Consider the following 11,965-nt stretch of genomic DNA (forward strand, 5'->3'; position numbering starts at 1 on the left):
ATGGCATTAAGGGAAGCTAATGCTAAAGCGCTACTAACATGGCATTAAGGGAAGTTAATGCTGAAGCGCTAACCTTAAAAGGCATATTTCCTTTAAAGACGACAAGTCTTGAGCACAAATTTAATTTTAAGCTGAAAATTAGCTCTGCTGTTAGCATATTAGCAGATTAGCGGAGGTTTGGCGAGTGTAGTTTATGCTGACTGTGAAGTGTGACCTGCAGGCAGTTCCAGAGCAGAACCAGAACCGAGCCTCCAGCGTCGGGTGAGAGTCTGTCGACCCGATTCTCTCATGATACCATGTTGGATCAGCTGCTGATTCTTCCTGTGTTTCATTGGACAGGAGCCCGAGTCCCTCTGCAGAACTCCCAGCTGACCAATCAGATGTCTCCCCAGAAAAAGGTTCCGGTCTGTTACGTTTTGCAACCGTTGCACCAGTATGACCCACTAAACCTCTGGTTCTGTCCAGGCCGCCGCTGGCTCTCCATCCAAACTGCCTCTGAGAAGAACCGTCACGACGTAACTCCTCTGAGCTCGTTAGTCCTCTGAGCTCGTTAGTCCTCTGAGCCGTTAGTCCTCTGAGCTCGTTAGTCCTCTGAGCTCGTTAGTCCTCTGAGCTCGTTAGTCCTCTGAGCTCGTTAGTCCTCTGAGCTCGTTAGTCCTGGTCTTAACGAGGTGTCTGCTCACCTGTGGTGCTGTCCGCAGCGCGTCCCGTGCCGAGACGTCGGGGATGCAACGTCCCAGTCAGGATGCCGCCACCCGGACGGTCTCCGAGTACAGCGAGGACGCGTTGGTCCACGACGGCACCGAGTTCTGCTTCGAAGAGGTCCGGGCCGAGAAATACTTCAGGAAGATCCGGGAGAGGCAGGAGCGGGAGCGGAGGGAGAACAGTAAGAACCCGGTTCTCCCTGAGACAGGAAGCGACCCGGTTCTCCCTGAGACAGGAAGCGACCCGGTTCTCCCTGAGACAGGAAGCGACCCGGTTCTCCCTGAGACAGGAAGTGACCCGTTCTGGTGTTGTCCTTGCAGTGCAGCGGCAGCTGTGGCAGCAGGAGCAGGAGGTGCAGAGGCTGCAGAGCATGCTGCAGCAGGTCAACCAGGGCCTGGAGGCCTGCGGAGGATCTCACTGCGCAACGCTGCAGGTCACCATGGAGACGGAGCAATGGCCGCCTTTCTGTCCTTCTTTCTCTCTGTCTTCTGATTTTCTATTCCTTTCTCTCTCTGTCTCATCATGTGACCTTTGACCCAGGTAACCCGGTGATGTTTCCCCTCCAGGCCTCCATCTTCTCCTCCTCCTCTCGTTCCCGTCGCTCCGTCGGCCTGAGGCTTCACTCCGACCTCAGCCTGATCCAGGAGGCTGCCGGTACCGGTTCTGGTTCTGAGGCGACCCGCCCACCCCCGGTCCTGTCCGACTGCAGCGGCGCAGCAGAACCTCAGGCTCCCGGGTCATCAGCCCAGAGGAACCCAGACGAGCTCGGCGCGGCGCCGCTGTGAGTACCTGACGACCTCCGGAGGGGAAACTCACACGACTTCCTTAAACTCTCTGACCCTCCATATTTCCCATCAGGCATTGCGGTCTGGTACCAGAACCTGAGGAGAAGCTGGATGGTGAGTCTTCATTGCCCTCCTCCTTCTTCCTGCTCTTCATCCTCACCTCATCTTCTTCATCGTTCCAGTGTCTCAGGGAGGAGCAGCCAACTTCTCCCACGTCACGCCCAACTCCTCTCTGGGCTTCGTCCAGGCCACGCCCTCCAGGGCCCTGCCGTCGCCCACCGTCAACACGCGGGAGGCCCTGGGTGAGAGCCCACTCCTGCTGTCCTGGTTCTGGTTCTGACCCTGTTCTCTCTAGGCGTCATCATGTTCTGGTTCTGGTTCTGACCCGGTTCTCTCTAGGCGTCATCATGGACATGTTCCAGGCTCCGACCTTCCTGGACGAGCCGTTCCAGGGAGCCTCCATGCTGCACCGGGCCGCTGCTGAGCCCGACCCGGACCTGGAGACCGGCGGTAAATGTTCTGGATCTGTAGAACTGCAGGCTGGTTCTGGTTAGCCGGGTTCTGACCCGTTCTCTCCTTCCCTGGTCACAGTGGTCCCGCTGGTACTGGAGCCGCCGGCCTCCGCCCCGTTCACCATCTTCCAGGACTATGAAGACAAAGAGAACGGCAGGTAAACCTTCCTCCTCTTCCTCATCATCAGAGGTTCCTGGAGCCTCCTTAAAGAGACGGTAACGTCCTTGTTCCCTTCCTTACTTCCTTTCCTTCTGCTTTTCTTTCTGTTTTTATCTTTTTTGTTCTTGATTTTCTTCCTCCATCTTTGAACTTTCTCTGCAGCTGGAACGATTCTTGCTCCTCCTGTTTCAGTTTTGGACATTTATCATCTGTAACCATGGTAACACATGGACTGATTTGATGTTTTTGTTTCCTTCAGCGCCGCGGTTCTGTTTGAGCGGTCCAAACCGGCCAGGGCTCTGACAGAACTCAGTGGGCCGAGGGCGGACAGACCCAACGTGAGTTTCGGACGGTTGTTAGGAATCTCCAGTGGTTCTGGTCCAGCTGGTGCTGGCGGTTGTCGGGCTGAATCCCTGTCCGTGTCCACCAGGAGACGCCGTCGGAGCTGATCCCAGACGAGAGCACCATGTGGGGCGCGCGCTACAACTCGCTGGCCGCCTGCCCCAACAGCACCACCGACTTCGCCCCGCTGGCCCAGTTCGTCTCCACGCCGTTCGCTCACAAAACGCCGTTCAGCGGCTGCTTCTTCCTGGCTGAAGGTACGGGCAGAGGCTCCGCCTCCTCCGCCGCCTCCATGATGCTTCACTGGATGAGGTTCTGATTCTGATGTTCCTGCAGAGAATAACGGAGACGGCGATGACGAAAACGTCTTCATCAGACGACAGACGAAAAAGCTCAGGTGAGCCGACTTCAGGCCAGCATGGGGTCACAACTGATTCAGTCACTAATTCTAATGGACTGAACTGATGAAACGCTTTACAGTCACATTCATTCATTCGCACTCAAACACTCACACATTCATACGCCGACCCCAGATCGGTAGGCAGTTTGGGGTTGAGTCCCTTGGTGACTTGAGGCTGGAATCGAACCTTCAACCTTCCGATTGACTGAAGGGGCCACAGTCGGCCCTTCTTTCAAAGAGTCGCTACATTAGTTGCTTTTTTTTTTTCGAAATAGTCGGTGGATTTGTTGTTACTCACCTGTTTTCAAAAACAAGTTACTAGATTTATCACGAGTCACTTTTTTTTAGAAGTAGGTAGTTGTCATATGCCTCTTTTTAATTTTTTTAGGTTTCTAGATTTGTCACTAAATTTGCTAAATATGTCAACAAAGTTGCTAAGTTGGTGTCTGTACTTCACCTTGGCCTGTCCACCGTCCCGCTTGGCTGTTTTTTTCAGAGTTTACCTGTTCAAAGGTGAAAGTATTCTGACTATAGGCGTTGTACCAAGTTTCACCACATGGTGGCGGTGCACGAGCAATGAAGTGTCTAATGCCAGGTGGCTAGCGTCAAACAAGCGCATGAATATGATTCACAGACAGTTTTTATCAGCTAATATTTGTTCTTCCACCAACCAGTCGTATGTAGTCGATGTTTTGAGAGACAAAATAACTATCCTGTTTTGTTAGCATTTTGGCGCTAGCATGCTAGTTGCTTCTCTAGCTTAGCAGCTACGTGAAGTAAAGAAGCTGTGTATTATTGGTATGAAGTGATTGGTTGGTTCTCCCTCAGCCCCATCATGGAGCAGAGTCCAGCTGATGACGCGGCGGCGGCTGGCGCTCCGCTGCTGCCGCCCTCAGCGCGGCAGGGGACCATCATGGCCGACGGCTTCGCCTCCTCCTGCCTCAGCATGACGCAGCCGCCGCCGCCCGCCCTGCTCTCCTTCAGGGACCAGACGCTCTGCCCGGCCGAGGCCTCCGGGGCCGCCGGCTGGGAGACGAACGCCAGCCCTCCGCAGAACCCGCTCAGGCCTATCAGAGAACCGTTTCAGATCCTGGAGGACCCAGAGAGGCCCGGCAGCCCAGAACCGGACCAGAACCGGCTCGGTGACGTTCCCATGAGCCCGCAGTGCGCCCCCAAGGCCTCAGCGGAGCCGGACCTGGACGCCTTCCTGAGTCCCTGCCGACCTGGTTCGGCCTGCACCACCAGAACCCGGGACGTCCCCATGAGCCCGGCGGCGCCCGACGACCTCCAGCTGGTGTCCGACCCCTGGGACCCCGACCGGATCTCTGAGCTGCTGTCCCGACTCCACCCACCGCTGACCTCTCACCCCTGCTGCTACAGCTGGCCCTGCGCCGTCCCCAGCATCGGCCCCAAGAAGACCCTCAGCATGGGTAGGACCAGCAGGGTCAGAGGTCACAGCCTGAACCGCTCGCATAACAAACTTTAATGAGTCAAACCAACATAAGTAGCAAATAAACAGCTGAAAAGTGTGGCATGCACCTGAATTCACGCCCTGATGTTTTTAGGGTGAAAGAGTTCCTGCTGGTATCAAATTAAGGAGCTCTGGTCTGATCTGGTTGGCTCACACCTAACACGGCGGTGGCAGCATCATGCTGTGGGAAGAATGATGGAGCTAAAACCAGGATATTATGGTTTAGATCAAAGCAGAATGGCCTAGTCAAAGATCTGATTTTGACTAAGAATTTGCAGAAGGACATGAAAGCTCAGTCTAACTGAGCCACAGATGATATAAACCCGCTCCACACTTTTCAGATTTTTAGCAGTAAATTGTTAAACAACGTTTTAATTTCCAGCTGACAGAAAATCTGTTAAATCTGATAAACAGGGGAGATGTGGAAACTTTGAGTAGGACCTTCTCAGACGTCCTGCTGTCTCTCGTCCTGCAGGATCGTCGTCCCTCAGGGTGGACGCCGTCCTCGGGCAGGGAGCCTTCGCCACGGTCTTCCAGGCCACCGACCCCGCGACCTCCAACAGGATGGTGCTGAAGGTCAGGAGGGGGGGGCGCCGCACCACTTCCTGCTCTCCTTCCCTCTGTCCTTGCTTCCTTCTTTAGCTCATATTAGCTTTACTCACTTCCTTTTATTTCCTCCTTTCTATGTCATCACTTCCTGTCTTCCTCAGGTGCAGAAACCGGCCAATCCCTGGGAGTTTTACATCAACACCTGTCTGGACGCCCGCCTGCCTCCTTCTGTGCGCCACCTGTTTGGCAGCATCCGCTCCGCTCACCTGTTCTTGGATGGCAGCATCATGCTGGGGGAGCTGCACAACTACGGCACCCTGCTGGTGCGTACCGCCCCACGTGCTGCCCCAGCTACAGTTGTTTTCCTGCGGTAACGCTCCGCGTCGCCTCGGTGACGCTCCGCGTCGCCTCGGTGACGCTCCGCGTCGCCTCGGTAACGCTCCGTGAACGCTCCGTGAACGCTCCGCGTCGCCTCGGTAACGCTCCGCGTCGCCTCGGTAACGCTCCGTGAACGCTCCGCGTCGCCTCGGTAACGCTCCGTGAACGCTCCGTGAACGCTCCGCGTCGCCTCGGTAACGCTCCGCGTCGCCTCGGTAACGCTCCGTGAACGCTCCGCGTCGCCTCGGTAACGCTCCGTGAACGCTCCGCGTCGCCTCGGTAACGCTCCGTGAACGCTCCGCGTCGCCTCGGTAACGCTCTCTGTATTTGTTTTCTCGCCGCAGAACGCCGTTAACCTGTTCCGGGCGCAGAGCGACAGGGTGATGCCGCCGCCCCTCGTGCTTCACTTCGCCATCTGCATCCTGCACACCGTGGAGCAGCTGCACGCCGCGCATATCGTCCACGCCGACATCAAACCTGACAACTTCCTGCTGGGAGAGAGGTGGGTCCGTCTGCTTGTTCTGGTTCTGGTTCTGGTTCCGGCCCGTCTGACGCCGTCGTCCCGCCCCTCCAGGTTCCTGGAGAACCGGAGCTTCGACGCGGACGGCGTGGACCACGGCCTCGTCCTCATCGATCTGGGTCAGAGCATCGACATGGCGCTGTTCCCAGAATGCACTGCGTTCACCGCCAGGTGTCTGACATCCGGCTTCCAGTGCACAGAGATGCTGAGCGGGAAACCCTGGAGCTACCAGGTAGAGGGGCGGGGCTTGGAGAGGGGCGGGGCTTCGGTTGGACTCTGGGCCTGCCAGTAACAAACTAAAGGAGATTATTAAAAATCTAATTAATCAGTAATAAGAAATTAATGAAAAGTAAAAGTCAGAACTGGATGAACAAAATATATATATAAAAAATTTTATATTTATTTTTTTAGTTTCATTTATTCTCATATTTATTTATTGTTCTATTTCATTATTAGGTTTTATTTAATTATAATATTGCTACAGTTAGGTTTGGTAAAACTTTCTCCATCAATTTATTAAGTATATTTATTATATGCATTTACATTATTATTTATATTTATTGATCATTTTAATCTTTAATTAGTTAACATTCATTTTGTATTTCATCACTTATTGGTGGGTTGGTAAATGTTTCAGTTTGTACTCATTTATTTATTAATGTAAAAAAATGTATGTATTCCTTAATAATTAATACTTTTATTTCTTAATATAATTATATGTTAATGAAACTGGACACATCTGATCACATTTCTATAATAATGCTTTAAAGTGATGAATCCACGGCACCGATTGGCTGAGCTGTGGCGGTCCGACCAATCAGAAGCAGAGCTTCCATGTTGAACAGCCAATGAGTGAAAGGCAGTCTGAGATGAACCAGTCAGAGAAAAGTTTGATCTTTGACCCTCAGAATGATTTCTGAACTCCATTAAAAAGTCAAAGCTGAATTATTGGCTGCAGATTAATTCTGGATCAGAGTGAACTCTGGGTTCAGGTCATCAGAACCACCAGAACCCGGACCAGGGTGTGAATACAAATCTGCTCTGTTTCCAGACGGATTACTTTGGGATTGCGGGAACCGTCTACTGCCTGCTGTTTGGGACCTACATGCAGGTCGTTAATGAGGGCGGCGTCTGGCAGACCAACGGCATCTTCAGACGGTAACCCGATCACCACCGGTCCCTCTGGATCCGGCCCGGTTCTCCCCCTAACCGCCTCCTCTCCCTTCAGGAAACCCCACGCCGACCTGTGGCTGGACTTCTTCCACACGCTGCTCAACGTGCCGGACTGCGGCGCTCTGCCCAGCCTGCAGGGCCTCCGGCGCCGGCTGGCCGCCGTCCTGCAGCAGCACTACAGCAGCAAGCTAGCCACGCTAAAGAGTCGCCTGGTGGTGCAGCTGCTGGAGAACCACCGGGCCCGCAGGTGATCCTGTGGAGAACCACTGGACCACACAGACTGGTTTCAGTTCATCACATCATCTGTAAATATATTATTTTTTATGGGCTTCATTTTGTAGAGCTGTGAAGTGATTCTTATGTTAACAATAAAATGTGTTGGAGTCTTGTTGATTTTTGTGTTTCTGCTAAAAACGGACCTGAGTGGCAGCATATTGTCCCAATCCAGTTAAAATCGCAGAGGGAGACGTTTCAGGATTTCAGTTCTGATGGTTCTGGATCATAAAAAAACAAGATGATTGTAATATTTTAGCTCAGTGTGTCTCCACCTGGTCCTCAGCCCCCCTGCTCTGCATGTTCTAGATGAGCCTCTGTTCCAGAACAGCTGATCAAATGACTGCAGGACCATCAGGAGCTGCAGATCCTGTTAATCACCCAGAGATGCAATTGAGGTGGCAGAAGGGAAACACCTGAAACATGGAGGACAGGGAGGCTGAGGACCAGGATGGAGAAACTCTGAGTTAGCAGATCAGCAAAAAAAGCTACACCAGGGGTGGGGGGCAGGGGCAACTCCAGACCTGGAGGGTCTCCTGTAACTTATAGCTGTTGGATCCAGGTGTGTTGGACCAGGGAGACATTAAAAGCTGCAGGACTTCGGACCTCCAGGACCAGGACTGCCCACCCCTGATGTAGCTCCTTCTAATTACTATGTTGCTTTAGCTTTAACTAATTACCATGATACAGCATTTTAGTGATCACTACTACTAAAACTAATTTGGTTTAGCTGCTGGCGAACAAACATTTTTAGAATTTCGTAGCACATTAATGACTAGCACATAAATATTGAATTTGTTCATATCTTGTTCTGAGGCCTTTTCTTATGATTACAAGCTTTGGATCTCATAGTTGAGGTAACGCCTGTTATTTTTTGTGCGTATGCCATGCACTTCTGTATGTTTTCTACTGTTTATTTTGTTCCTGTATGTTTACTGTGGAGAGGAAATGGAAATGTTCTAAATGTCAAAATAAAGGCATGAATTTAAATGTCTAACCAAAGAATTCTGAACAGACAAGAATCAAACTTTATTAAACTAAGTTTACAAATCAGCCAAGTAAATTAGCGCTTTAGAATTTATCTGGAAAAATAATTTAAGTGGAGCTAAATGTTTTCAAAGTTAGCCAAAGAGCTAATTAAAGGATTAGTGGGAGTGCTCACCACTTATTGTTTTGTTAAATTTGGAACTTTTGAGAAATATTTGTATATCTATCTGTCTCTATGTTTTATAAAATGCTGCATTTTATATCCAACATTTCCCCTTTTTCTATCAAAAATCTTTCGTTCACCTGCCGCCCTAATGATAAATGCAGAGCCTCATCTTCTTCTGCAACACCGCCAACTGAAGCGCTGATCCCTCTGATGCTCAGTGCTGCCACCTCATGGGGACACCAGGTTACTGCAACTGAAGGAACCGGTGTTCCGTTTGCTCTGGCGCGTTTCTGCAAGTTGAAACCCGGCCTGAGTTTCATGTTGGTCTGGTTTCGTGTCTGGGCTCGTCCTGGGCATGAAGCATGATGGGACGGTCGTTTTGCCCCGAAACGCTCCGCTGAGCGGCTGAGGTGAGATGCGGGTGAAACCTCAGACCCAGAAACCAGAAGGTTCCTCCTGAATGCTGGGGTCAGGTTCTGTTCAGGAAACCTAAAAAGTTCAACGATGTGATTTTATTTCTGCTTGTTCATCTTATAAAACGTGAAATATCAGGTTATTGTTTCTGCTTTGAGTGGTTGAACATGTTTCAGAATGTTTCACTTGACTAGGCTAGCTAATATTTAGGGGAAGCTAAATAAAGAGCCAAATAAAGAGCGACATGGTAATTGGTTACGTGAATGCTAAAGTGCGTTCACTTGTTCACATGTTAGCTTCTAACTTTAATGTTAGATGCTAATATTAAAGTCCTGTACAAACATGATATTTAGCAGAAGCTAAAAAGCTACAGTACTAATTTCAATTCAAATTATATCTCCCCTTTAAAGACTACAACTTAAATTTTAACATTTATAATTTGCTAATAATTTCTAAAACCCTCAGATATTGTTCTATGTCTTGTTGTTTTCTCTGTTTTATTTTGTTTCCATATGTTTCTTGTTTTAAATAGGCATTAGAGGGAAGAGAAAGAAGTCAGAGTAAAGACTTTAAAAATGTTTGAAAAATATTGGAATATTTGTCTTGATATTTTAGAAAAATATTGTGTATGAATGAGAAACATCTCCATCAGAAACTTTGTTTCCTAACAAAAAGGTGAGATTTTGTAAGAAAAATACGTTTTGTTTGAAAAATGGTCTTACATGCAATGCTTTCTAAATTCTAGTGTAGTAAAGATAAATCATTAAATGAGAAATGTTTTTGTGGAATTGAGACCATTAAATAAGGCTTTTATTCTGAAATTTTACCTGTTATGTAGGAATTTGGATTTGATTTAAAACAACTTTATGTTTTATCAGAATTGATCCAAATTCAGGTGCAAATGTTTTCTTAAAATGTAAAATTTAAATTTATTAGCGTATTTAAAATTTTGAGATATTTAACATTTTATTATTTTAATGTAATTAACTTAAACTCAAACCGATATAGTTTTGTATATTTATTTTGAAAGATTTTTCTGTTTTTGCACAGTCTGTGTGTCTGGTCGTTTTCCCGGCGCTCCACATTCCTGCAGCACCTGAAGGCACCTGTGCCAGTTTCAACATGTGAGGAAATGATCAGAGCAGCGCCTGAAGGCATCGTGAAGGAGGATCATCATCAGTCATGGCGGGCAGAGGACTGTCGGACGACGCTGCGTCCGCCGCCTGCTCCGATGGACCCGCCGTCACCAAGGTAACGGGCGCAGCGCGTCATTTCTGCCGGGCTGGAGACCCGGGAACACGCAGCCAGGTTTCATCGCTCAGGCTTTATTGCAGGCAGACGGAGAAACGAGGGAGATTCAGACTCTTCTGGTTTTTTATTTTGTTTTATCAAATCAGGTGTCTGTTACTGGACCCAGTGAGCCGATCGAACAGAACTCTCTCAGTTTGATGGTATCTGGGATGTTTGCAGCAACATGTTTGCTGAGAAGCCGAGCATAAAGACGGAGTTTCTGTTACCAAAGTTTTCCTTTCAGAGGGAAGCACAGGAAGAGCAGCGATCCGGCTTTATTCCCAGGAAAATCATTGATGGGATGATCAAACTGAAAGGTTTCATCTGGAAATGTAAAAACTCAAACCGAAACCTTTATCTGGTTTCGTTTCTTCTTGTTCTGGACTCCCTGAGACAGAACCGGAGGTCACAGAGGTCAAGCTCATATTGATTGGACCAATCGGCTGACTCCAGACTCACGTCAGCCAATCAGCTGAAGGAGGAAGTGAGGCAGTACTGTTTGGAGAAGGACGCCGTCCTTTTCGTCCAGTCGGGTTCCTTCCAGAGAAACGCCTCTGCAGACAGGAACTCCTACGATTGGATGGAAACGGGTCCAGTCCAGAAGTAGGCCTGTCCCAATAACCAATTAAACGCATCATAAACGAAAATAAATTCAATAATTTCTCATTCTACCAACAACTGGATTCTTAATTCTGCTGCTGTTTCTTTTATTTTGAAGGACAGCTTTGTTTCAGAGATTTCATAGTTGATTGTATTTGTTTTATTTATTCTGGATATTTAAAGTTTTCCACTCCAGTTTTAAATGTTCATTAGACTTTAGAGTTTATTGATTTTTGTGTTCTTGCATTATTATTAAACCATGATATTAGTGAAAAAGGCCTCAGAACAACAATGTTCTGTTTCGCCTCCTGGGACGTTTGTGGTCCATGAAGCGTTTTTGCAGCAGTGCAGTAAAGCGGTTTCCTCTCCAGGACTACATGCTGCAGCAGACCATGCTGCGGGTGAAGGACCCGGCCCGCTCCCTGGACTTCTACACCAGAGTCCTGGGCATGACGTGAGCGCTCACAGTTCCTACGGTCTTTGAAGGCGGCAGGCGTCGGGCGTTGACTTCCTGTCTGGGTTGCAGGTTGCTGCAGAAGATCGACTTCCCCTCCATGAGATTCAGCCACTACTTCCTGGGATACGAGAGCAAATCGGAGATCCCGTCGGAGCGCCTGGAGAGGACGGCCTGGACGTTCTCCTGCCGGGGAACGCTGGAGCTCACGCAGTAACGCAGCATGCACGCCTACATTTCCACTCTTTAACAACCTCAAACGGCTGCAGCGTCCTTCCACACTGGTTTCATCCCAGCCTTTAAACCCTGACCTCTACTGGGTGCTCCAGTCTGAAACATGACCCACTTTCTACGGTGGCCCAGAAGGCTCAACAAAACACAGAACAGCAGAAATCCACAACACAAGTTATGCTGGCAAGTTCATCACAAACGTGGTTTCGTATTTGTGATGTTGTGTTGCAAGATTTTAGCATAACTTCAATTTTAGCTTAGTTTTAATTTTAGCATGTAGTGCGATTTAGCACAACTTTTAGCATTACGTCACTCCTGGGCCACCGTACTTTTCAGATGGTCAGCAAAACATTGAACTGAGCAGCCATTTCTCTGAAGAGCTTTGCTACCCGGCTAACTGGTTTGATGCTACACGGGTAACTGGTTTGATACTTCAGAGCTAACTGGTTTGATGCTACACGGCTAACTGGTTTGATGCTACACGGGTAACTGGTTTGATGCTACACGGCAGTGTTGTGGTACTCGAGATCGGTCTTGGTCTCGAGTCCGGTCTTA

The 11,965-nt window shown here is 49.1% G+C and overlaps 2 protein-coding genes across 2 annotated transcripts in view; both read left to right on the plus strand.

The window, feature by feature from the left end:
- Positions 1-7,386, plus strand: part of bub1 (BUB1 mitotic checkpoint serine/threonine kinase) — a 10,042-nt gene extending 2,656 nt beyond the window's left edge. The window contains exons 5-24 of the mRNA XM_007574758.2: positions 221-261; positions 340-398; positions 466-515; positions 702-886; positions 1,026-1,138; positions 1,272-1,486; positions 1,564-1,604; positions 1,673-1,792; positions 1,890-2,000; positions 2,082-2,160; positions 2,422-2,500; positions 2,593-2,761; positions 2,841-2,901; positions 3,733-4,334; positions 4,851-4,951; positions 5,086-5,247; positions 5,647-5,804; positions 5,877-6,054; positions 6,874-6,980; positions 7,051-7,386. Of these exons, the coding sequence (XP_007574820.1) occupies positions 221-261; positions 340-398; positions 466-515; positions 702-886; positions 1,026-1,138; positions 1,272-1,486; positions 1,564-1,604; positions 1,673-1,792; positions 1,890-2,000; positions 2,082-2,160; positions 2,422-2,500; positions 2,593-2,761; positions 2,841-2,901; positions 3,733-4,334; positions 4,851-4,951; positions 5,086-5,247; positions 5,647-5,804; positions 5,877-6,054; positions 6,874-6,980; positions 7,051-7,246 (2,827 nt within the window). The 3' untranslated portion in view covers positions 7,247-7,386. The remainder of the gene's footprint in view (positions 1-220; positions 262-339; positions 399-465; positions 516-701; positions 887-1,025; positions 1,139-1,271; positions 1,487-1,563; positions 1,605-1,672; positions 1,793-1,889; positions 2,001-2,081; positions 2,161-2,421; positions 2,501-2,592; positions 2,762-2,840; positions 2,902-3,732; positions 4,335-4,850; positions 4,952-5,085; positions 5,248-5,646; positions 5,805-5,876; positions 6,055-6,873; positions 6,981-7,050) is intronic.
- A 1,219-nt stretch (positions 7,387-8,605) lies between these two features.
- LOC103153736 (lactoylglutathione lyase-like) overlaps positions 8,606-11,965 on the plus strand; it is an 8,678-nt gene continuing 5,318 nt past the window's right edge. The window contains exons 1-4 of the mRNA XM_007574759.2: positions 8,606-8,831; positions 9,886-10,086; positions 11,097-11,179; positions 11,252-11,392. Of these exons, the coding sequence (XP_007574821.1) occupies positions 10,018-10,086; positions 11,097-11,179; positions 11,252-11,392 (293 nt within the window). The 5' untranslated portion in view covers positions 8,606-8,831; positions 9,886-10,017. The remainder of the gene's footprint in view (positions 8,832-9,885; positions 10,087-11,096; positions 11,180-11,251; positions 11,393-11,965) is intronic.

This window comes from Poecilia formosa, unplaced genomic scaffold (assembly GCF_000485575.1).
Source record: "Poecilia formosa unplaced genomic scaffold, Poecilia_formosa-5.1.2 Scaffold360, whole genome shotgun sequence".
NCBI classification, from domain to species: Eukaryota; Metazoa; Chordata; class Actinopteri; order Cyprinodontiformes; family Poeciliidae; genus Poecilia; species Poecilia formosa.